This window comes from Phocoena sinus, chromosome 9 (assembly GCF_008692025.1).
Source record: "Phocoena sinus isolate mPhoSin1 chromosome 9, mPhoSin1.pri, whole genome shotgun sequence".
Lineage (NCBI taxonomy): Eukaryota > Metazoa > Chordata > Mammalia > Artiodactyla > Phocoenidae > Phocoena > Phocoena sinus.
In genome coordinates, this window is record NC_045771.1 from 56604504 (window position 1) to 56630930 (window position 26427).

The following is a 26427-nucleotide window of genomic DNA, read 5'->3' on the forward strand; positions in this document are numbered from 1 at the left end:
AGCTCCTTCAAAGGTTATAACCTCCTTTGAAAACTAACCAAGCACCTTCTCATAATAAGCAAACAAAGGCCTCAATCTGGGAGTTTCTAGAGAAATGTAAAACCCCTCACGTTTACCCCTCCAACTTATCTGACTGACTGGTTAGGAAAACATGGTATGATTATGCCAAAGCTGGGCAAGATGGCAACTGTTCTCATGTCCATTGTCAAATCCTGGTATAAAGAACAAACATCTTCTTGTGTATGTCTGCTGGCCTTCACTGTGGCAAGGCAAAAAAAAAGTACAAAAATGATTTTTAGAATTTAGGACACTGTATTCTTACTAAATTTTAAATAACACATAAAAACAAATTTTAAAATAAGGCAAATATAACTGGGGGAAAAAAAAATTTTCCCCAAACGTTTAAGGAGATACCAAACGTTCATAGATTTTAAGTTGAAAACTGACAATTTTTAATAACTGTTCTTAGTGGCTAGTCTATTGTTCTCTGTAAAATTAAAGAAAATTAGGCAATAGGCTTTTAACACATCTTGACTGGAGGAATACGAATCTATACTCTGGATAAAATAAATTCAAGACACTCTTAGGGTATTTAAAACACCTAAACATACTAAGGGCAACCCAAGGAATCCAAAACCACCAGAAAAAGATAGCACCAGGTATAAATTCAATTTTCCTACTCAGACATTCATCAATTTTGTTGCAGTTACCCTGGCATCATTATCCAAATAACATGCTTTGTGTTTATAAAATTAGTATATAATTGTTCAAGTAAAAGGGTGGTTTGGTGGAGAAAGAGATGTTATTAACTTGCACATAATATCACCTGGTCAAATTTTCTTTGTATACCTTATTAGAAAACTGTTAAGGCTACCACAAGAAGAATAATGAAAAAGGTGTTTCCCAGGCAGTCAACACAACCTGGAAAGAATACAATTTTTGCCAAATCACCTTCTTTTCCAGTTTAATAAAATGAACTGCTGCTTCTAGTGGGACACAATCATCATATACTGGACCAGTCTGCAAAGTTACACTTTTATGTCATGGCAAAACTGATTAACAGATAACCTGATAACCTTATCTTTTAGCATTTTCACGAACAATTCTGAGGAACTTCTTTTTGGATAAAAAATGTCTCCCAAACTTGCTGTGTACTCAAGAGCTTATAGATTTCTTTTATTAGGAAATATTATGAAGCTTTAAGCGTAAAATTTAGGAAAATTTACCAAGAAATGTATTATATTTTATGGCTAAAAACTTGGGGACATGACTTATCCACCTAGCACTTAACACCTAGTAGTGTTCCTTAATCTTTATAACTTGAGACTCAAAGGGAGCTGATAAGAACACAGCTATTTTTAAGTAAAATAGCTATTTATTCAGTTTGTCATGCCAAAATGTTTTGTGCATATACCACTATAATTAGCACACCCTCTGTAACAGGCAAAATTGTACATCAAATTATATTTCATGTTACCTGATTATATAAAAATGTAAAGTGAAAATGATTTATCAATTCTTTTTAACATTACTAGTAAACAATTCAGCAGGAGACATGAGGCACAAAATCTTAGTAAAATATGACACAGGAAAAGCAAATATGTAATTCTCACTTAAATTTAACTTGTCATAATCCATTGTGAATATACAAAGACAAACCTTTAAAACGTTATATTTACTAAGATTCTGGCAATAGTTTTGTGTAACAAGACACAGCATACCAGGCCTGTCACTCAACTTATTTATGGTTAAGTCTCAGCTTCAATATGAAGCTGTTAAAAAAAAAAACAAAAAACCAAAAACCTGCTTTTTACATGCTAAATATCTTGGCAAGTATGCTGTTAAACACAGTAAGGAATTTAGAATAGCAAGAATAAGGAGTTAATAAAAAGCTAAACATTACAGCCTAAACAAAACTCATACAAAAAATAAAGGAACTATCACTGATTACATAAAATTTTCCTGACTGGTTAAAACCTAACAGTATAAAACATGCATTTTAGAATCTTTAGCTATCAAGTTCAAAAAGTACCAGTGTCATTTGAAATGATTCCTTTTCAAAGCCAAAGTGTAGTCAAAATTAGTTCAAATGTTATAACACATTCTAATGCTAAAAAACATTCAGTATTATTGAAGTGGAGGTAAATCCCAGAGCTTTTGGGGCATTCTCATGCTGCAAAAGGCTATTTCTCTGGTTCACTCAAAGTAGCATACGACAGAGTCCAACGATGTCACTAAGCTCAGTAAAGGGCAAGACTGCCATACCCGGCCCTGACCTCCCCATGAAGCATGGCTACTGTGTCCACAAAAATAAGATGTGTGAGGATAAAGGCACGCTATTCTGCTAGCTGAAGTGATATCAAACCCCACCCCCACCCCTAAAAGCTCCTTCCCCAGGTAAACAAAAGTATACAAGGGGAAAAAATTAAAATACGCTTATCTACAGAGTAAGGATTTTGAAACATCAACGTAATCCCTACTTCAGAAATGTTAACTAGAGTCATCTGGTCATGTCTGATTACATCTTAATGATGTATCCAGATTCAGTTTCTGTTGATTTATCATTAGATACTTCTAGTCAAAAATATTAACTTTATTCCCAAATATCTTAACCACTAGTATGACTGCGGTGTGTTATCTCCCAGTTATAAAGCACTGGATGAGAAAAAAACAGATGTTCAAGCAGCAGGCAACAATTATGGCCCTTTCACACAGCGGCATCTGAGTGGCTACTGATAGTCCAGGAATAATTCTAAAAACAAGAAAATTCATGCATTTTAGTAAATATGTCATAATTTTCACAGTTGATATTTCCTTAGACATTGCACTTTCTTTATAAGTGAATCCTGATTCTTCTTAATGTTATGGTGAGTCAGGACTTGAACTAGCAGCCTTCTTTTTCTTCTTCTTACTGTGTTTCTTATGCTTCTTTTTCTTTTTTGTTTTTTCCTGAAAAGATAGTTCCATGTTAGACATAGCTACATGAAAATCTACAAATTAAAAACAACAACTTCACCACGGTACTTCTAATCTACTATGTACAGTTATTCCTAACAATCCACACAAACAAGTAAGCTACTGAAAACATTTCTCGAAAAGTCTCAATAATATTGTATGAGGACTAAGAGAGTGCTTGTCAAGTTTCAAAAGATAAGGAAAACTCTAGGTCAGTAGCACATTAATGTAGCTTCTAACAAAATTTCCTGTAGAAAATAAGTTCAACTGGATTATGGTATCAACTGTTATACTTCATGTTATCTAATTTTTAAAGGTGAAATCATTTTAGTTACTGCAAAGGAATCGTCATACCACAGCAAAACACAATTGTTTGTAAAATGATAACTTTTAGAGAATACATTAAACCTGCTACTTTTAAGTAAATAGGAACAGGTATTAGGTACTGCTTAGACTGGTAGCGCTACTTTAATTATTAAGTTAACAACTATCTGGTACAAAATACTGACGTACAGTTGAAAAGTATAGTTAGCTTAGAAAAATGGACGCTTGGTTTTTAGAGGAAAACACCACTGAGGCCTAGTAAAAGTAGTCATACTGTGACTAGACAAAGGAAGCTAGAATTCTGCTGAACCCTGACTCTCTTGACTTTCTGATGTAAAAGAGAAGGCAGAAATTTTAGAAACAGATATGTGGAAATGTAGTATCAAATAATATACTAGTTGTTGATATTCAGGAGAAGTAAAAAGAAAAGGCAAGAGCCTTAATTTAAGGGTGGCAAAAATAAAACTTCCTCTCCATCTCCTTATCTATTAGAACTTCCATCCCTCCGCCTTCCCTAAGGCCTCTACCACTTTGTGACACTAACAAACTTTCACTGTTCTTTTCATTACGAGCCCAGGTATGCAGGGACTTTTAGAGAGTCCAAAATCTTATATCTGGGCTTTTAAAAATAAGTTTTGGGTATAGGTTACTTTTTCATAAAAGGATAGTTGGCCACTCTGTTCTTAAAACACTTTTCTTCTTGGCTTCCATGACACCTCACTCTGCTGCTTTCCTTCTATCACAAAGACCTTGTTTGCTGGTTCTTCTTCCTCTGCTCAACCTTTGTGGGCTTCCTTCCCTTCTTTTCCACATGCTCTCCCAGTAACGTGCTTTAAATACCACTTAACAGACCAAATCTTTATATGCAGTCCTATGCTCTAAACTCAAGACTGCAAGTGCCTTATTAATAGCTCTACCATGCTAGTTATTAAAAATGCTTAATTTTTCCCTCCGAATCCTTTCTCAACCATCTTAGTGCATGGCACCACTAATTCATCATATTGTTTAAGCCAAACAATCTAAACTATCTTTGACTCTACTCTTTAACTCCACTCTCCACCCCTGAAGCACCAAGCAAGTCCTACCACCTAAGGCCAAAACATATCTCAAATCCATCATGCCAGTCCATCTCCATCACTACCACTGTAATACAACAACAGCATTCCTCATTTAGGTCCAGTCCTACACTTCTACTGCCAAAATATTTTTAAATGTAAGGTTGATTTAGGTTACCTGTTTGCTTTGATTAAAACTAAATAGTGTGCTCTGTGAGATGGTCTCTGCTTACTTCCCAACCTCATTATATGCTATCCTCTTTATCTACTACGTGTAAGCCAGCCTAACCTTTTTTCACTTCTTCAAACATATCACGCTCACTCCCACCATAGGTCCTGAGCTCTTCTCTCTGTCTAGGATGTTCTATCTTTCATCTTCTAATGGTTGGCTCTTGTTTTGTAAATCAGATTCAGCTGAATTTTACGATCCTCAAAGAGGCTTTCTCTCCCTGAGTCAGCCTCTCATTTGGTCACACTCTTATCTATCTCGTACTCCATTATACAGCTCTACCAAGACAGAACAGTGCCTGCATAGAGAAGCATAATAAATACATGCTAGCTGAATGCATGAAACAGTAAAGTAGGCAAATATAAATTAGAATTATCCAAAATTAACTTTATGTCTTAATAATCTGAACCAAAGATGCAGTCTTCACCCAAGTTATTTTCCCACTCAGGAAAAATGTCTCTTAAAATGTCTCCTTGGTCCTTGAAGCATATAAACTGTTATTTCCGAATCACACATTATCAGGTGAACCTTCTCAGAGAAGGACCCTCGTTTTAAGAGTCAGGGACATTCTGGGAAGGGGCAGTTTACTCTCAAACCTACAAATGATGCTGTTCTCATTTTTCTTTTACTCCTCCCTAAGAAAATGCCTTCAAGGCCATAGCCCACACTTATGTGGGTGCTTCCTAAATTACTTTGCTGATATGATCTGGCATTTCTCCTTGATAATTTGCTACAGACTTTCTCTAGGTTGGTCTGCTTCTCATTGGATACCACTTCCACTTTCCTATTCTCCTCTTCTTCTACTTCTCAACCTGCATGATAGCAGAGCTGGCTTTAAAAATGATTGAAAGAATCATCTTTATTAGTGAATCATTTATGTTGTAACATTCCTGCTTATTTTTCATTGCAGCGTGTGCTTCATGAGCCTTTTTCTATTATTACCAGGTTTGGCAGATCTGGGAGTATCTACTATCGAAGATGGAGGAATCACCATACTTGACTCTCATACTTCCTGTTACAGCTTAAGAAAGTCAAACAATAGTTTAAGCTTACATTTCTAACAGTAAAATACTGAAAATCAAACAGAGATGTTTGCTATCAGGATATGCTTCCTTTCTTCTGAGCCAATTTAATTTTCTCCAACCCATTACGTGAAGCTGCTGAACACCATATCTTTCCCAATAAGTATTTATTTAGTTATAGTAAGTGTAATCATGCTTTACAATGACTAATTTTATATTAAAAACAGCTATACTGTTGTCATGTAAAAAACATAAGTGATACTTGCTGTTGTTTTTTTCTCGTTCTTCACTGCTTTTCTTCTTTTTTTGCTCGTATCTACAAAATTAAAATTTTTGTGGAGAAGATAAATATGTAATTTCCAAGGCATTTTTTTTCATTCACTAATATACCTTTATGTAAAAAACCTTTTTTTTGACAATCAAAAAACATTTTAAATGCCTTATTGTACCTCAAACCTCTATTATATCACAATGAAGATTCAATGAAAAACATTTAAAGGAAAGAAAATTAAATCTCTAGAGGGCTTCTCTTAGATTTTCTTTCACCACCTAAAAACAGCAGTGAGGTACAGTAGATAAAATACATGGGCTCTGAAATAAAACAGACCAAACTCTGAACCCTACCTCTGCTATGTACTACCCTCAGTTTCATCGTCTTTGTAAAATGTAGGTAATATCCACCCTCAAGGGGAAATGCCTGGAATACAGTAGGTGTTTCTCTTACCTATGGTGTTTAACGAATGGTGGCTTTATATATATAGTGTACTCGGTATCAATGAACTGATAAAAATCTTTTCAAGTAACAATTATTACCCCATTAATGTTATTTCAATATTTTTAAAGTGTGATACACTGGATTTACGTTAAATTCAAAGTTGCTAAAGCTGATGTGTATTAATGTTAAATCCAAATGTAACATATTTTATATTAAGACAAATATAATTAATACAATATTAAAGCACAAAAAATTGCCGAAATATGAATTGTTGGTTTATCTGCTAGGTTACCGTATGTTAAGTACATGAAAATGTAACTAAGAATAGCACAAATAAACTAAAATAGACTGAAGGAATAGAATACAGAAGCATTAAAGACTATTACACTTTCAATAGAAGTGGTAGCTCTCTCCTGAAAGAACTTGGAGAACGCAATCCTTGTTTCTGGCGGTTATTCTTGTCATCTCAGTGATTGAGGGGGTTGGCCAGGACAGGGAGTGCCATCAGGAGATATCCAGGGAGGCCTGGACATAACTTTAGAATAGCCTGCTTAACATTCATATAATGGACCCAATTATAATATAAAATCTAAGTTTATTACAATATGAACACAAAGTATTTGTACTGGGTTTTTTTTTTTTTTTTTTTTTTTTTTTTTTAATTTATTTATTCATTTATTTATTTTTGGCTGTGTTGGGTCTTCGTTTCTGTGCGAGGGCTTTCTCTAGTTGTGGCAAGCGGGGGGCCACTCTTCATCGCGGTGCGCGGGCCTCTCACTGTCGCGGCCTCTCTTGCTGCAGAGCACAGGCTCCATACGTGCAGAGCTCAGTATTTGTAGCTCACGGGCCCAGCTGCTCCGTGGCACGTGGGATCTTCCCAGACCAGGGCTTGAACCCATGTCCCCTGCATTGGCAGGCAGACTCTCAACCACTGCGCCACCAGGGAAGCCCTGTACTGGGTTTTAAGATACAGTCGGGCCCTCCGTATCCGTGTGTTCAGCACCCATGGATTCAACCAACCATGGATCAAAAATATTTGGGGAAAAAAAAATTGCAGAAAGTTTCAAAAAGCAAAACTTGACTCTGTCACATGCCAGCAACTATTTATATAGCATTTACATTGTATTCGGTATTAGATGTACTCTAGAGATAATTTAAAGCGTATGGGAGGATGTGCATGGGTTAGGATGCAAAATACTATGCCATTTTATGTAAGAGACTTGAGCACCTGTGAACTTTGGTATCCACAGGAGTCCTGGAACAAATTCCCTGCAGATATCGAAGGATGACAGTACAGTGGATGTCCCAGAATAGCTATATCATATAAATAGAGGGAAGACTGTATTTTGTTTCATTCAGAGCTTTACTGGGAATTGTCCACCATTTTGGAAAATGTCATTGGTGACAATGCTATTGTACAGCTTTTGAAGGGCATAGGTCAACGTACCTGCTACAGCCTGAATTTTGTCACAGCTTAATACTTATGTCTTCTAGTGTTATTAGGCGCAAGTACTTATGCATAGAAATATAATTTATCAAATTATATATTATTCTCTTATATTCATTTTTATTTCTTTAGGGGACACTAATATAAAAATGTGTACAGGTAGCCTATATTAGCTACAAACTTCATTAAAGGAGTATTACAAAATATTGCTACACATGGGGACAAGAGGTCCTATTTTACAAATAAGGAAATCAAGTCCAAGCAGAGAAATACTTCAAAGATAACTTATAAACCTAAAATTAACTAAGAATGGACTCTAATTCCAAGAGAATACAAAATCTAAGACAGGGATATTAGAGCTGAAAAGGACTGTACAGATTACCTAATTCTACTCCCTCATTTTATGGATAGGAAACTGAGGTCATGTCAACATTTCTGCTCCACCATATCACTTTTCTACTCCATAAAGAGTAGCCGGGGCTTTCCTGGTGGCGCAGTGGTTGAGAGTCCGCCTGCCGATGCAGGGGACGCGAGTTCGTGCCCCAGTCCGGGAAGATCCCACATGCTGCGGAGAGGCTGGGCCCGTGAGCCACGGCCGCTGAGCCTGAGCGTCCGGAGCCTGTGCTCCGCAACGGGAGAGGGCCACGACAGTGAGAGGCTTGCGTACCGCAAAAAAAAAAAAAAAAAAAAAACCAGAGTAGCGCCAAACAAAAACAAGGGAATGCTTTGGTTTTAATATGGTACATGCTATACAGTATCTTTCATGCCATCAAAATGGTAGTAAAAAGAAAACATTAGAAGAGTAAAAATAAAAGATCTCAGATTGGAAAGGTATCTGGGAATATGATTCTCAAAATAAAAGCCATATTACTATCTTCTGTAAAAATACAAAACTTACTCTGAAATGGCGTCTCTTTTACATAGAAAAGTGAGTAAATCAAATATCTTATGAAGATTTTTTTTACTAATTCGTATTTATTAAATCAAGTAACTAAATATTTTAAAGTAAAGAAAATGGATTTGATTATAGACTTACCTCCTCAGTATAATCTGATTCTGACAGGGACTCAGATGATAAAGGTTTATCTTCAGGATACATCTTTCTTTTTTTGCTGAGTCCTTTAATGTCCTATGAAAAATAAATACATGTATGCCGACTGAGATATAATACAATGCCACACGAATTTTAAGTTTTTAAGTTCTATTTAAGAATTTTCCCAATATCACAAAATTATCCATTTTCATTTTAGAAACGTCTAAAATTGGTGACAATTATCAGCAATCAGTTTCTAATTCCAATAAAGCAATGCTTTTATTAAATAACTTGAGAAGAAATACCTATACATCCATTTAGATGTAATATCCTCCTTATTTTCTTTAATTATACATGTTGAAGTTTTAAAAAGTTAAGGAAAACATATGGTATAAGATTTGGGTCCTTTGCAGTTTAATTCTTTTTGTTTCTAGCCTGGGTTGGATCAGACAGGCCTAGTGTTACAGAAAAGAAAATCAACAGGTAATTATTTGTGATGCCCTAAAAAGGTCTCTGCACCGTAGTTCTCTTAGTGCATTTAAAGTGTTAAATTCACATTAAAAAACAAAACAAAACTTCATCTCTAAGTATTTAATGATAAGAAAATGTATAATTCTGGGGAGGAGTACTTAGGGGCTTAAGTACATATTTTAAGAAATAAAACATTTTTAAAGAAATAAAACATTCTGGGAACTTCCCTGGTGGTGGCAGTGGTTGAGGATCTGCCTGCCAACGCAGGGGACACAGGTTCGATCCCTGGTCTGGGAAGATCCTACATGCTGCAGAGCAACCAATGTGCCACAGCTACTGTGGCACAGCTACTGAGCCTGCACTCTAGAGCCGCGAGCCACAGTTACTGAGCTCGTGTGCCACAACTACTGAAGCCCGTGCACCTAGAGTCTGTGCTCCAACAAGAGAAGCCACCACAATGAGAAGCCTGCCACCACGAAGAGCAGCCCCCGCTCGCCGCAACAAGAGAAAAGCCCACGGCAGCAACGAAGACCCAATGCAGCCCAAAAAATAAAATAAAATAAATTAAAAAATAAAGTACCAAAAAAAAAAGAAATAAAACATTCTGAAAACATCTGAAACAAATATGACAAAATGTTAAGATTTATTAAAGCTGCATAGTGAATATGCTGGTTGTCATTTTATTTTTTCTATATGCTTCATCAGTACGTATGAAGTAGTTCATAACAACAAAAACAAAACCGCACAAAGGAAAAAATGCTTACCAGTTAATCTTACACATAAAAAATGACATAAAACTTTTACATAGCATGAACCCAATTTTGAAGATATAAACAAACAAGAAAAGAAATTAACAGTGATGATATATGTGGTAGATTACAGGTGATTTGTTTCTGCAAACAGCTTTATTATTTTGGTAGAAATTATAAATGTTCATTTTAAGAAAATTCACCAAAATCCCGCTACAGGGATTTTGGGAAACATCTCTGTGTATGTACAATTTTACATAAATACTTGTTTGGAACCCACTCTTCTCACCCAACAGTATCTTTCCATGCCAACTACACCATCATTTTTGGCTGCCTTTGACATTCACCGAAAGTATATACCACTGAAAAGTAGATACCACAATTTACTTAACCCATCTCCTTCTGGAGGGCAGGCATATGAGTTCCTCGCTATTAAAAACAAAGTTGAAATATAGTAAAGGGTATGTGAGGGCAAAATCTTTAACAATAATGACTAAAATCAAAGACCAAAGCAGCCTTCAACCAAATGATTTTCTCACTCTCCCATAACCCTCAAAATTGTTTATTTCATTCATTTATGAATCACACTTTTCACCAAAAAGCCTCTTCGTCAGATTCTTTTATCAGCCATATCAATCTCAGATTATTAGAATATAGTTCATATTTTCTTTAAAAAATTGCCTCAACATGTATTTTACCTATTTTTATGTGTATGTGAGGTATTCTCTTTCCCTTAATTACTGAAGATCAAGTTTTGTCTTATGTATTCCTAGTAGTGTTTCTTAGTCTGTTCATTATATTTAAACTTCGTTCACAGCTTATTTTTTATAACCTATATGTCTTTTTGCCATTCAGAATTTGAATTATGTGGTCAGAAGTTCATGAGATTTGAGGTAAAGGCCTTTCCCATACCAATGTTATACTCACCCATGTCTTTCTCTAGTTGCATTTTCATACATTTAGAATTTTCACTTATCTGGAATATATTTGGCCTTAAGGAGTGCTCAACTGTATATTTCCAAATGGCTAGTCATTTTGGTCCAAGAAATGCCACCTCTATCATATATTAAATTCCACAAATACTTACAAATTTTACCTGGCCTCTACACTGTTCCATTGTTTTTCTACTCCTGGATCATACCACATTGTTTTCATCAAAGCATATGAAAAATGTTTTAACTTTTAGCAGAGCAAGTCATACCCAGGAACATTTATTAATTTTCACGTTTCTGAATAGATCTGTATAGTTTTCTTCAAATAAGTCCTGCTCACTTCTTTAAGATTTTCCTATATATTTTTTGTTACCATCATAAATGAAATATTTTCTTCCACTATATTTTCTAATTAGGTATTCCACTGCCTAGCACTTTCAGAACAATTTAAAATAAAAATGGAGCTAAAACTAATGACTGATACATATAACTGAAAATTAAAACCATGTAAGATTATAACAGACACCCTAAACAGGATTAACAGAAGCCATAGACCAAAAGATGTTAACTACCTGTCTGAAAGATTAGCATCCAAGTATATAACTCTTATGAATCAGAAAGATTAATAACAATCAAACAGAAAAAACGGGCAAAGACCATGAATAGGCAATTCACAGAAAATGAAATCTGAATGGCTAATAAACAAATAAAGGGGCTCAAACATCTCTACACACTGAACTGGCAAAAAGGGAGGTCTCACAGCGTGACAAGTATGTATGAGGAACAAGGGTACTGTCATACATTACTAGTAGGAATGTAAATTAATAACAAGCACTTTGGTAAGCAAAATGTAGACAAGTGAAACGTATGTATATCCTAGGACCTAGAAGTTATACTCCCAGGTATACCTCAGAAAATTAATGACAACTTAAGGAAAAGGAGAAATGGATAACAAATAGCCATTGCAGCACTGTTTGCATTACTGAAGAATGAAAATAACCTAGATGTTCACAAACAGGAGAATGGAGATACAAGTTGTGGTGAGTTAAAATAACGGAATATTATAAGCCAAAGAAACAAACTTGAGAATATCAACAAGGATAAATGCCAACAGTAATTTTGAGAGAAAAAAACAAGCTTCAGAGGAAACATGGTGACACCCTTCTGAAAATACAAAATACTCTAAGTTATTTCTGAACACATACTTATGTTAATAAGTGTATAAATATGGATGGGAAGGAGGCACAGTAATTTCAGAAACAGCTGTCTCTAAGGAAGGAGAAAGTGCCTGGGACTTCTTTTTCTCCCATAAAACAAGACCTGAAGCAAATATGACAAAATGTAAACCATCTGTTAATTCTAGTTGGTATACATATGGGTTATCTTTTATATATGTGTATATTACTCTATACTTTGTATATCTTGAAGTACTTCAAAAATCACAGTGCAGTTGTTTTAGTATTTCATGTTTGCAAATTGCCAGTTTTTAGTTTTACAATTTTTTTTAAAACATGAAAGTAACCAATTATTCTTATTTTATAATGGTTTTGAAAAATCAGGAAGTTCTGTTGAAATTATATCACACCCTATTGGCAACTATTAAAATAATCACACGGTTTCTTTCCTTTGACCCAGTTAATATGGCAAGTTATATTAATAAATTTCTTATCCTTGAATCCTTGGAATTAATTAAACCAACTCTGTCAATATGGTTTCTTTTTTAGTGTGTTAATGCATTTTTATTTGCAAACTGATTAAAAAAAAACCCAAAACATGTCTAGGTATATACCCCAGAGAAATGAAAATATACGTCCATACAGAAACATGCATATTTAAAGCAGCATTATTCACATTAGCCAAAAGGTACAAACAACTCAAATGTCCATCAATGAATGAATGGATAAACAAATTGTGCTATATACATACAATGGAATATTATATGCATTCATAAAAAGGAATGAAGTACTGATACATGCTACAACGTGAATGAACCTCGAAAACATTACACTAAGTGAAAGAAGCCAGTCACAAAAGGTCACATATAGTATGACTGCCTTTATATGATATATCGAGAATACACAAATCCATAGACATAAAGCAGATTAGAGGCTATCATGGGATTGGGGGTGGGTGGGGAGAAGGAAACTGATTACTTAGTGACTATGGGTTGTTTTTAATGGAATGATGAAAAAAGTTTTTTTCTTTCTTTTTTTTTTTTGCAGTACGCGGGCCTCTCACTGTTTGTGGCCTCTCCTGTTGTGAAGCACAGGCTCGGGATGCGCAGGCTCAGTGGCCATGGCTCACGGGCCCAGCCGCTCCGCGGCATGTGGGATCTTCCCGGGACCAGGGCACGAACCCGTGTCCCCTGCATTGGCAGGCGGACTCTCAACCACTGTGCCACCAAGGAAGCCCGATGAAAAAGTTTTGAAACTAGAGAGGTGATCAATGCCCAACACTGTACATACACTAAATACTACCAAACTGTAATTTAAAGATGGTTAATAGCATATTATGTGAATTTCACCTCAATTTTTAAAGAAATGATATACAAAGACTGAATAAAATACAGTGACACTGGTCTTTATTTTCCTTTTATTAGTAGTTGCTTTCTTTAGGCTTTTATTTTTAATAATCAGAAAGATTTAAAAATGTAAACCAGAAACTTAGGTAGGGATAAATTAAGCATTAAGTATAGATAAGCTATAAATGAAGATAAAACATCTACTATACAGTAGAAAAAATTTTTCAAATTTAGCTATGGTACACTCAATTTGAAACAGAAGTCAATTTCTTTCATTAAAAGGACCTTCTTTAAAATGACTTGAGGAAACAAAGGAAATGTTTAGAATCTTCATTATTTTGAATTTTAAACTGAGATAATATATTTATCTATACAAACTCAAATTCTCTGCAGGAAGCTTCTTCTGATCTTTTACATTCAAAAATGAACTCAATAAGCAAAAGAAATCTTTTAAGGTAAAAAGGGGAATGCTTTAATGTTAATTTTTTGAAGCAATTCTTGAAGTAAATGAAGTATCTTAAGGCACTGTAAAATATAAATTACCTTTTCTTTCTCAGTTGCATCCTTTGACTTCTTCTTCTTTTTTAAACTATCCTAAACAAATAAATATATCAATTTTAAATGTGAAAGATACAGCATTATGACAGAAGGAACAAAAATACCAAAAAAGTGATTTACTCTATGATTGAAAAAAGTTTACTTCCAGAATTTTACTCTGAAAATACGGGAGAAATACAGGTTGTGTATATATGTGCTTATGAGGGAATGAGACTTCTTCATTTATCTGGCTGTATATCAAATCTCTGTACACCTAAAACAACGGACGTTATCTGTATAACCACAGGGTTTATTTTAAAATAAGACTTTATGCTATTGCTTATTTTTACCTGTAGTGATCATATGCACTGAAGTTCTAATTCACACCATGCTCAGACATCAATCTGATTTCCCCACTCTTCCTTATAAAGTGGGGAGGCAAGAATTTCTACTTTTGAATCCCTCAGTGCTAGCTGTTAACCTCTCTGAGCCTTCCTTATCCATAAAGTGGGATATACAAAAAACTACTTCATAGGGGTGTTGAGAGGATTGAGTTAACAAGTCAAGTGCTTAGAACTGGGCTCAATCTATAGTAGGCATTCTATAAATGTTAGCTATCAGTATCATTAGACTGGCTCTTCGGCTTTAAAAAACAAAACCAACATCTACTGAATACTTTATATATGCCAGGCATTTTATCAAAAGAAGTCTCAGTAGGGCAAGTAGATATCTGCCATACAGCCATATATCAATAGTTGCTTTGTTCTCCTGGGACCCCAGGACAGTGCTCGTCAAATTGTGGCCCATGGACAGCACTGCAACAGAATCCTAGGGACCATTTGTTTAAAATGTAGACTTCTGATCCTAATCGGACTCACTAAATCAGACTCTGGAGATAGGGCCCAGGAATCCACATTTTTATTATAACCTGCATGTATTTCTTATGACCACTAATGTTTGAGAGTTAATTGTATCTGATAATTCTGGATAGTACAGAACAGATTTAGGTACAGTACAGTAAAAAGGACACTGGATCAGATATCAGAAGATAGATTCAACTTCCAATTCTAATACGATCCGTATGAATTTAAGCAAGATGTTTTCATCTGCACTACAAATTTTTTATGTAGATGGGAAAAATAATGTCTGCCATGCTTTATCATAAAGCTGTCATAAAAATGCTGACATGTGGAGACCTATATGTCAAAGTACTTAGAGAACAATTAAATGCCCTATGTACAATATTACTAAGTACATCAATTAAGTGACACAGAGCATCAAAGTACAAAAACAGTATCACATTTCTAAACTGAGAGCAATTTAAGACAGGAAGAACTAAAAGAAGAACCTAATTAAATGTCTGCTATCCAAAATATTGCTCATTTAAATGATTTTACCTTACTGTCTGATTCAGTTTCTGACATGGAACTTTCAGAAGATTTATGTGAACGGCTCTTCTTTTTCTTTTTCCTTTTTCCTTGTCTCTTATCCTACATGAAACATTTCAGAAATATTTGCTTTCTGTTTCAAAAATATAATCGTTGCATTTTATTAACATCAAAACTTAATCAATGAACAAAACTTAATGAAAGGACCAGAGTGTAAATATGTTTTACTTAATATTTAAAATGTAACTTACATCACTTTATTTTATTAAAAAATGTTAAGTGATGAGTCACATGTAATTCTTAGCTAAAACAGAATTTTTGATTTTTAAATCCATTTCTTCTGCTAATATTTTTAAATGAAAAAGACAAATTTAGGAATCTAAAGAACACATTTACCAATATTTAAATACCTAGTTATTTATTCATATCAGCGCTCTCAGTTATGGATGATTAATCAAAAACTGGAAGTAAACATTTTTAACAGATATTTCATAATGGGTTTCTTCCACTTGTCATTAAAGATATCAGAGATATTATTTCATGAATCATTACAGGCAAACATTACCTCATCTTCAGAATCTGAAGAACTGCTGGAAGAATCAGAGCTTGATGAAGAAGAAGATGAATACTTGACCAAGCACAAAACAATTAAAGCTTGTGAGATGCAGGAATTTTTTTCTTTTACTAAGTCTCTCAAATACTTAACGAAATGAATCTAGTGTCTGAGAAACAGATGCCATATTCATGACTTAAATACTAAAATGTCAAATCTCGCATTCCCTCACAAACACAGACATACACACACACAGACACACACACAAAGTAACAACAGATGTAGCAACAGTAATCAATTTTCCCTCTTTAATAGTAATGAAGGAGTTACTAGGTTATAAGGAGGTTGGCACCTTTCTTTTATTATCACTAATAGAACAAAACCACCCGTAACTACCAAAGGACCTCCAGGTTCCTTGACTTATCTAGAGTTAGCATACAGGTTATATCAATTATTCTTACTTTTTTTGTAGGCTCTTGATTATAACATTTAGAGAAATGGAAAACTTTTGCTCACCCTACCAGATTTCTTCTTTTCTTTTTTCTTTCTCTAAAAGCAAACAAATACAAGTACAAATCTAAATAAGGTGGTGTTTTCAAATGTATCTATTAATAGTAGTACACAGCATTATTATGAAAATCCAACTCTGAGGTTAAGAATAGCAATAAACTAAAAAATGGCATTACCTGTCTTTTTCTGGATGAGCTCTCACTTCCACTTAATAATTTCTCCCTGTGTTTTTCTAGTTCTTTCTTCCAGTTCTGCAGAAAAGTTATAAACACATTAGAGGCTACCTATCTCCTTCTAATACACCTAAACATAGAGAGACAGCCACTACTTTCTTCCTTCCATCCTCTACTACCTCGCTCTCATCTCAGCCTCTAATTACAGTCAAAAGATACTGCAGGTGCCAGAATCCTTTACCCTGTCACCAAAGGAGCCTCTACGAGCTCCTTTCAAAGAGGATATTATGAGGTGGGAGCTCTTTACTGTATATTGAAAGGAAGAGTAGGTATTATTACTGAGGCTGAGAACTTTTTTCTTTTTAACAACGGTGGTTAGATTCTCTTTCCAGACAGTAAAAGTTGAATTAATCTATACTGTGGCTGAAATACTACATATATGTTTGTAATCAAAACAAGCAAACATCACCATGGAAATCCCAGGGTAAGATGGGGACCTGGGGATAAGGGGAGAGAAGGAAGAACCTAACATTTAGAAAACTTAAGATGATTTAAATTACTGTAAGATGGCTTTTCTCTATTTCTTTTTTTAAGAAATCAAACATATACAAACCGTATTCAATATAACAAGAACACTTCTACAATACAGAGCACCCTTAACCTAAAGAGCTAGGCCCAAACTCTTGGTTTATTAAAAAAAATGATTTCATTTTTTTTATTATAAGAAAAAAGATTATTTTTTAAAGGCACAATTTACAAACCTCATTCATCTTTTCTTCAAATTCAGCCAATGCCTTGGAGCCTTTCTTTTTCTTTTCTAGTTGTTCTTTCACTTCTTCCCTTAAGAAAATAGAATGTACAAGTAAGTTTTCAAGCTATTCAAATTCGAGACGGATGCTTATAAACAAGGCAACAAAAATTTCATAAATAAATTTTTCTTAATATCTTAATAAACCTCCATTCTAGTTCCAGTGCTGCTACATTTTAAATTTCTTTGTTCACGTCCTTGTAAATCAATTATCATAATAAAGCCTATCAGATAACACTAGTCACTTCCCTTCTAAACACGGATTATAAGAACTAACACACCAAACATTTGAGCACTTCCATACAACAGGCACTGCTTTAAATACATCTTCCTTTAATCCTCACAACAATCCTGTGAGAAAAGGTAGTATTATTACCCCCATTTTAGAGATAAAGAAGCTGAAACTTGAGGAAGGTAAGAAAATCTGCCTAAGGTCACAAAGCTAGTAGTTTCAGTGTTAGGGTGAGTTAAGGTCTATATGACTGAATTACTATAGTCTATTACTAAATCACCCATTTTATAATGTACCTGCTTTTAAGAACGAGTAGCCCTGGCTGGCATCTGGGAACTTAGATTTTGGTACCACCCCCTGATAAGAGTGGCTTACTGTGCCTGTCTATACAAATAATATAGTTTATATGAACACCTTCATTCCTTCTGGAAGTCTGGAATTTTGGCACCTGACAGGCAGAGGCGGATCAGTTGCCAATAAATAAGCTGGACACACTGAATCACACTGGTTGGCAATACCTTACATGTGCTATCACAACTCATTGCTAAGGAAATGAAATGCATCCTGTATGACTCCACAGAAGCAGCCTTGGAAGCCTGCGTCCAGGCTCCCCTGGACTTCACTGTTTTCCTTTGCTGACTATGGCTGGTATCCTTTCACCATAATAAATCTTGCCCACGAGAACGACTATCTGTGAGCTCTTCTAGCATTTACCCAACCTGAGGGTTGTCTTGGCGACCTCTGACCATACATGTAATCCACTAGCTTAGGCACTTCCCCTTTAAAATTCATCCCTTCTCCCCAATTTTAAAGATAAAATATACTTTGTTTTGAGATAATTTATTTTTTGGTAAGCTGCAACAATAAACAATAGCACTCAAGAACATTCTAAGAGGCAGACACAGCTTACTTCCTATTTAACCCAAAGGAAGGATTCCCTGTTGTATGCAAATACAACTTTCAACTATAGTTGCCCAGCTATCAGGGGCCCTTAGAAGGAGTCCAAAGTTAACAACTCTGAAGCTTGCCTTATGTTACCTCAGGAGTATGGGTATTTAATAAGACATACTAAAAAACAATAATGTAAGTGCTATGATACTTTATTTACAAAAAATCAGAGCCACTCAACAAGGGCAAAACAAACAAAAAATTTAAAACAAAACTTTTACAGTGGGAAACCCTAACTCTTTGAAAAGCCAGCAGATAAAACTAGAAACAAGGTCTAAAGTCATCTTTCTCAACACCTAGTTACACCCCGAGGAAGGGCAAAATTATTCAAACCTACCATTTTAAATAGCTTAGAACACTTCAAGGTTAAGGTCTGTTTTAAGACATAAATATGTGCTTGGTATAAAAGATTCTCTGCGGCTTCCCTGGTGGCACAGTGGTTGAGAGTCCACCTGCCGATGCAGGGGACATGGATTCGTGCCCCGGTCCGGGAAGATCCCACATGCCGCGGAGCGGCTAGGCCTGTGAGCCATGGCTGCTGGGCCTATGCGTCCGGAGCCTGTGCTCCGCAACGGGAGAGGCCACAACAGTGAGAGGTCCGTGTATCGCAAAATAAATAAATAACAAAACAAAACAAAACAGATTCCCTGGCAGTGCTTTAGCTACATTGGGTGGTGGGTTCTCAAATGTTTGCTTTACATTCATGCATGTGTTTTATACATTCAAAACAAAGCACATATCAAATACCACTTCAAAAAATTATGTATCTAGCAACTGCTCGGCAATCAATAAAAGTTGTAACAATAACCTTTAAAAAATTTATGAAAACCTTATATATAGGTAAATTGTTTCACAAATACCAGGTAGGCCTTGGTCGATTCAGATAATCTTGGATCGTTGGACCTGAAGACTGGATTGGACCCCTTGATCTGGCCATTGCTATTGGGTTCATATAGGCCTTGAGGAAAAAACAAAAATTAACTCCATTAAAATAACCACTGAAAACACAAAAGTACATTTGCATACTCATTAAGCAAGCTTTATTATAAATGCATACTATGTCCAACTAAGCATGAACAATCTGACTAACCAACTTTTCATTACAAAAAGTAGATTTAATGCTCTATTAAGCCTCATAAGTTTGGGAGATAATACTGCTCTTTCACCGAAAATGTGTTTTTACCAGAGATTTGATGAAAATAATAATTACACCTCTCTCTTACTCTAAGATGGCTTTACAGTGCTTTCTCCTAAAGCCCAATAAAGCTCTGAGGGTAATAATATTATGCACAATGGTAAATGAAGAAACTCGATTCCAAAGAAGTTAAAGAAGACCTAACTCTAAATTCATTGCTTATTCTACTATATCTTCTATCTCAGGAAATACTGCGCCATGCTGAGAGCAATTTTATACACAAATTGTTAACATCAAAAATTAAATCATGCTAGGCAACAAAAGAAATAGATAAACAAGACTTCATCAAAATTAAAAACATTTGTTCATCAAAGAACACTATCAAAAGACTGAAAAGACAATCCACAGAATGGAAGAAAATATTTGCAAATCATGTATCTGACAAGGGTTAATATCCAGAATGCATAAAGAAATCCTACAACTCAAGAACAAAACCCCCAAACAACCCAATTCAAAAATGTGCTAAGGACTTAGACATTCCTCCAAAGAAGATGTACAAATGTCTTAATATGCACATGAAACGATACTCAATGTCACTAGTCATCAGGGAAATGCAAATCAAAACGACAAGATGCCACCTCACCCCAGTTAGAATGACTACTATCAAAAACAGAAAACAACAAGTGTTGTCAAGGATGTGAAGAAACTGGAACAGTTAAGCATTGCAGGTGAGAATAAAAAATGGTGCAGCTGTTTTGGAAAAGCTTGATGATTCCTCAAAAAGTTAAACAGAAACTCCACCTCTAAGTAGGATTGAAAAAGAATTGAAAGCAGGGGCTCAAACAGATACGTGTACACCCATGTTCATAGCAGCATTATTCACAACAGCCAAAAGGTAGAAACAACCCAAATGTCCATCTATGAAAGAATGGATAAACAAAATGTGATATATACATACAATGGAATATTATTCAGCCTTAGAAAAGAGTGAAATTCTGATACATGCTCCAACACAGATGAACCTTGAAAGCATACTAAGTGAAATAAGGCAGACACCAAAGGACAAATGTTGTATGATTCAACTTATGTGGGGTACCTAGAATAAGTAAATTCATAGAGACAGAAAATAGAGTTTACCAGGGGCTGGGAGTTACTGTGTAATGGGTACAGAGCTTCTTGTATGAAATGATGAAAAAGTTCTGGAAATGGACAGTGGTGATAGTTGTACAACACTGTGAATGTACTCAATGTCACTTAACTATACACTTAAAATGGTGAACTTTGTTATACATATTTTTGTACAATAAAAAACCACAGAAATTATATTACGCTCTGTATACTACACTTACTATAGCAGTAAAACACATTTTTAGACACTTTCCCCCAAAATACACTGAGACAAAATAAAGCAGAATATTTTTTTCTTTTTTTTTTCTTTTTTTTTTTTTTTTTGCAGTACGTGGGCCCTCTCACTGCTGTGGCCTCTCCCGCTGCGGAGCACAGGCTCCAGACACGCAGGCTCAGCGGCCATCGCTCACGGGCCCAGCCGCTCCGTGGCATGTGGGATCCTCCCGGACCAGGGCACGAACCCATGTCCCCTGCATCGGCAGGCGGACTATCCACCACTGCGCCACCAGGGAAGCCCCAGAATATTTCTTTGTTAACGACAGTGTCTAGCAAAGAGGTGTTGCTTTATTAAATAGAATTCACAAATCTGGTCTTTAATTCAGTCTCAACCTCTTGACCCTATGATTCAGCTTTCCAAATTTAATTCAAGTCAACATTTATAAAAACTCTTCTACTTTATAAATAAAAAGAATTTTGGTTGAAAATGACTATTACCAAGGTTGATTTTAAACCTAATTACCTAACATTTGAAAAGAAGTGAAAGGGTCCAAAGCATCTGATGTATTTTATTTAACAATATCTTTAAAAATGACAAAATCGCCCACCTTCATAACAAATATAAGTTATATATTTCTAGATTACTCTGGCAGAATAAACAATATAAAACCACTATAAACAACACATACCAAGAACTACTTCCATTCAACTGGATACTGCCTACTTACTTGAGATGAAAAAGTTAAACCTTTAATATAATTTTCTTACTGGCAGTAATGAATGCTAGAGCTCCTACGGTCAGAGATGTTGACAGAATCAGGGCTACACGTGGATATCAAACGCAACGTTTAAGACCGAGGCATAAAGTCTTATTTTTTATATCAAATGTTATGCCCTCAAATATTTCATTCAACTGTCTCTGCTGAGAATTTCAATCAGTTCATGTGGAAATGACAACAGAGGCCACAACAGAGCAGCTGCTGGCCCAACCAATGACACTGACAATCATCATAACCAAAAGCAAGTACAATGTGCAAGCTAAGATCATCACTTTAAAAACTATAATATCTATCACCTCATTTCTTTGGTAGCATGTCATAATTTTAGCAGTACTCAATAGTAAAATATTTTAAGTTTAAAACTGTAAAAACTGTTTATTTTCAAAGTTGTAAATATATACAAGGATGTTAAAACTGTTATCACTAAAATAGGAAAAACTGAAAATACCCAAATAGCTGTCAATTTGAGATTAATTTAATACATTACATTCCCAAAATGAAATACTATGTAGCCATTAAAAAGATGATGTCCAAAATTTCTCAGGTGAAAAGCAAAAGCAAGTTAAAAAAAAAAAGATACCATTTTAATAAATAGCTATAAATTTTAAAAAAGTTTTTGATGCATGTGCACCAAAATGTAAAGGAAGACGTCTACTTTCATCATTTCATACAATGGAGAAAAAAATTTAAAATAACTCCTTACCTTTATAAAACAAAAATAAAAATACTACATGCAAACACTGCCATAATATTAATAGTAAACAAAATGAGAAAAATTCAACCACTCTAAATACCTCCATTATTTATTTCAATTATAATAGCAATATTTATGAAGTGCATCTCACAAGCTCCTTGCAAAATTCTGTGCTCATAATTATTAAGCAACAGTGCTCATTTTACTGTGCACAACAGAAAGGTTTTAAAAACAAAAAAGTATTTCACAAAGGTAAAGCTCTTTCACTTATTATGCGTAAGTGTGAAAAATAATGCTTCTAACATTAGGCGGTGGGTGGCTGGGCATCAATCAAAATAAAGAAACTGCAATTTCTTAAAATGTCTATGACAATCACTTTAAATACTATGCCCTTTTAAAGCAAACACTCATACTCATATGTAACTAGAACTGCCTGTGGCTCCAAACTGCTGCTGTGAGTTTGGGTAACAGAAAACAATTTGTCTTTGAAACTTAGGATGGCAAATTGAGCTCAAGGGAATATATAAGTGGGCAGCTAGGAAAAAAGCAATGCAGTGAAACTGCTAAGGACAAAATGCGCAGAATTTCATTTGCTACTTTGATTACCTATTTTTATCTAGAGGATATATCTGTTTTAGTAACAGAAAAGAACACGAAGGAAACTTCTGGAAAACAATGGGCACAAAGGGTGGCCATCACAAATTAAAGTGCCCTTTACAAATCTCAAGAATTAAAATGTTCAGTGAAAAAATAAATAAAAGCTGTTCAAGAACGTACAATACCAAGAGTGAGCCCTAATGTAAACTAAGGATTTCAGGTGAAAATGATGTGTCAATGTAAGCTCATTGACTGTAACAAATGTTCCCCTCAGGTGTGGGAGTTGAAAGTAGGGAAAGCTGAGCATGTCTATGGGCAGGGAGCATATGGGAACTCTCTACTTTCTACTCAATTTTGCCTTGAGACCAAAACAGCTCTAAAAAGTAAAGCCTATTTTTACAAAAACTTCAACCTGAAATTTATGGCATTTTAGAAAGCAATTCTGTCATCTCTAAAACCATGATTTTTATCATCAATGTAAAAAGAAAAAAAAGCCATTATTTTCAGAGGCACATGTTCATTTTAATTAAAATCAAGAGTTATGGGCTTCCCTGGTGGCGCAGTGGTGGATAGTCCGCCTGCCGATGCAGGGGACACAGGTTCGTGCCCCGGTCCGGGAAGATCCCACATGCCGCGGAGCGGCTAGGCCCGTGAGCCATGGCCGCTGAGCCTGCGCGTCCGGAGCCTGTGCTCCGCAACAGGAGAGGCCACAACTAAGTTATCAGATGACCCAAGGTTTTTTTTTGGTCCCAGTTTAAACAGTTCCATCTCCTCCTCCATTGCAATGAGGAGACTGAATGAGAAGATCTGTGTCTTCTACCTCTTAATTTCCTGTTTTCCTTTCCACAACCTTTGAAGTGCATATAAAATGTTACCAGAACCACCACGGGCCAAGACAACATACCAAGTAATAAGTAGAGCTCGGAATTATCAAAATGCTCTAGTAAATGAAACTAATTTGGAAACTTTTTCAAATGCTTTAAAAGTATGTGTAAACCAATACCTTTTGCCAGTAAAACAAAACATCTTAGGTCTCTGCATGAAAACTGTACCCAAGGTCCAGTAATTTCTAAGCATTTAAGGCCTAAGGTCATTAAAGAGCCCAAACACTCTTAACACCTTAAACCTAAGGATGCTCCAGGAGAACACCATTTCAACTCTATGAGAATCAGAATACCACAAGGTCTGACTTACAGCCAGGAAAGCAAGAGAAAAGAACATTCCTCAACCTTGTAATCAAAGTTCACCACTGTGGTTCCTAGACATCTTTGATTATGAAGACTAAATAAAATTAAAACAAACGTTTTGAAGACAAGAAATATTTCATAAAAGTGAAGCTCTTTTAGTACCTTGCCCCATCTCCCCCCACCCCCAACCCCAAAGGAAATAATCGCTTAATTTTTAAAAAGCTAGTTCACTAAATTTAGTACAGTAGCTTCAACGACATTTATTTTTTTTCATTTTGCTGCTCAGTGGTTTAAAACTCTATCATTGCCAAGCCTAGGAACTGTAAGGCTGCAACCTAAGCTTACTGCTAATCCCTTCTGTTTAAAGCCCATTCAAACTGATTCATAACCTGGGCTGTCCACACCAAGCTAGTAGCCACCTAGAATGCCTTCCTCCCATCTCCGCCTGTCAAAATGCCCTCAGAACCTCGAATTTCTTACTTACAGATATTTCTTACTCTTTCTGCTATTAGGTACTTCTGCATCTCTTTTATCTCATTTACTAGAATAACCTTCATGCCAAGCACTCGCCTGGCCACCTTGCCTTTTGCACTCTCAACTATTCTGCAAAGTTATGGGCAACAATGATCCCCTCTTACAGATGAAGAAACTGAGGCTCAAAGAAGAAAAGCAACTTATCCTAGGTCCCCCAACTCCCGAGGGACCAGAAGTGACATTCCAGTCTGGGCCTGACTCCAGAGTGAACATTACCAGGCCATTCGTTCCTTTACAGAGCCTACTAGGTGCCAGGTAGCGCTGGACACTGGGGCCCGAAGCCAAATGCTTTGATCCTGGTTCTCAAATGCGAGCCCGACTGCTGCTAGAACTGGGCGCCCTGCAGGCCACCGGGTGGAGGGACCACGTCCATGGCCTCCGTCCCACCTGGGTGCGCGATCCCGGTCGCGGTGCGTGGGGGGCGAGTCCCAGCACCTCCACGGGCCTCAGACTTTGGACTTACTTACAGGAGGGTGCAGGGGACCCCAGAGCTCTAAAAACTGGGCACTGCTGGCCCGAGTGCGGAAGGGAAGGATGCCAGAGAACACTACCACAGGGTGCGGCAGGGTTGACGGGGTGTAGAGGAAAGGGAGACTAGAGAGAAGAGAAAAGAGAGCGGGGAAGCCGAAGGCGCCAACTTCGTGCGCGGCGCACGCGCGTCTGGGGCCGGAGCGGGGAGGGGTGCTGGGTCTCCTGGTTTGAGGTCCCAGCGCCGCCGCTGACTCTCAGGCCCAGCCGGGAAGAGCGAGGGGTCCCGCTCTCCTGCCGCCGTGCCCCGCGCCGCCGCATTGCTTTCCCCACCGGGTACTCACCACCCTATTGTCCCGCTTCCCCATGGTGCCGCACTGAGCGATCAGTCAGCCGCTGGGGTAGACCAAGCCAGAGCGGCGGCCGAAGCTGACCCGCCGCAGGTCCTTCTGCCAACTCCCCACCCCGTCCAGAGAGCGGCGCCGCGCAGAACCGGGGGCCGCGGCCGGCCACAGCGCCACCTATCGCCTCGGAGGAGAGGAAGGCGCCCGCACTCACCCGCGGTTCCCAGGGTTCGCCTGGGGATTCCTGTTCTTTACTGCCCACCGAGTACGACAGCCTCGCCCAGGCAGCTCACTTCCGTTTTGCTTTGGATTGTTTTGCTTTCTTCCATTCCTGATGCGCTGAAATCCTTTCTAGAGGATACAGTGATTATTCCAACGCTTATGGTGTGCTTAGCATAGTGCAAATGCTGGGGATAAAGTGAGGACCAGGACAGACGTGGTCCCTCAGAGTCCATCAGGCGGTGGGGGAGAAGACACTGCTGTCATAGATGTTGCTAAAGAAATTGCTCTTTAAGTTAAATTCCATTCATCCATCACTCATGCATTCATTTCACACTATTTTTTGAACATCTACTTGGTCTCAGATTCACTGAGTGGAAGATGGATATGGAGCAGGACACAAAGATAAGAATAAGACGCAAGTGCTACCTTCAAAGGGCATGTTTGTAATCTGGTAGGGGAGATAGATATACACAGGGTCAACTTTACCACATGGCATGTCATAATAATGGCACTACAATACT

At 36.6% G+C, this 26427-nt stretch overlaps 1 protein-coding gene across 2 annotated transcripts; it reads right to left on the minus strand.

Moving 5' to 3' along the window:
• Window positions 1–1353: 1353 nt before the first annotated feature.
• FAM133B (family with sequence similarity 133 member B) lies at window positions 1354–25807 on the minus strand. 2 transcript variants are annotated; one of them, XM_032643371.1, is made up of 11 exons: window positions 25685–25807; window positions 19463–19560; window positions 17376–17454; window positions 16618–16692; window positions 16448–16480; window positions 15944–16006; window positions 15388–15480; window positions 13997–14047; window positions 8784–8876; window positions 5852–5901; window positions 1354–2949 (listed from the first exon to the last, which is right to left on the minus strand). In XM_032643371.1, exons 1-10 carry the CDS (start codon window positions 25706–25708, stop codon window positions 5872–5874), a joined length of 639 nt encoding a protein of 212 aa, XP_032499262.1. In that variant the 5' UTR covers window positions 25709–25807; the 3' UTR covers window positions 1354–2949; window positions 5852–5871. The 2 variants fall into 2 exon arrangements, with proteins under 2 accessions (XP_032499262.1, XP_032499263.1); XM_032643372.1 differs by having other exon boundaries at window positions 5848–5901; window positions 25685–25804.
• Between the last annotated feature and the right edge of the window lie 620 nt (window positions 25808–26427).

Coding starts and splice junctions, on each gene's coding strand:
- FAM133B (XM_032643371.1), bottom strand. CDS start 25,708: ATGGGGAAGCGGGACAATAGGGTG. Junction 16,481..16,617: donor GCTCATCCAGAAAAAGACAG/GTAATGCCATTT, acceptor GTTTGCTTTTAG/AGAAAGAAAAAAGAAAAGAA. Junction 16,007..16,447: donor AAAAGAAGAAATCTGGTAGG/GTGAGCAAAAGT, acceptor TGCTTGGTCAAG/TATTCATCTTCTTCTTCATC.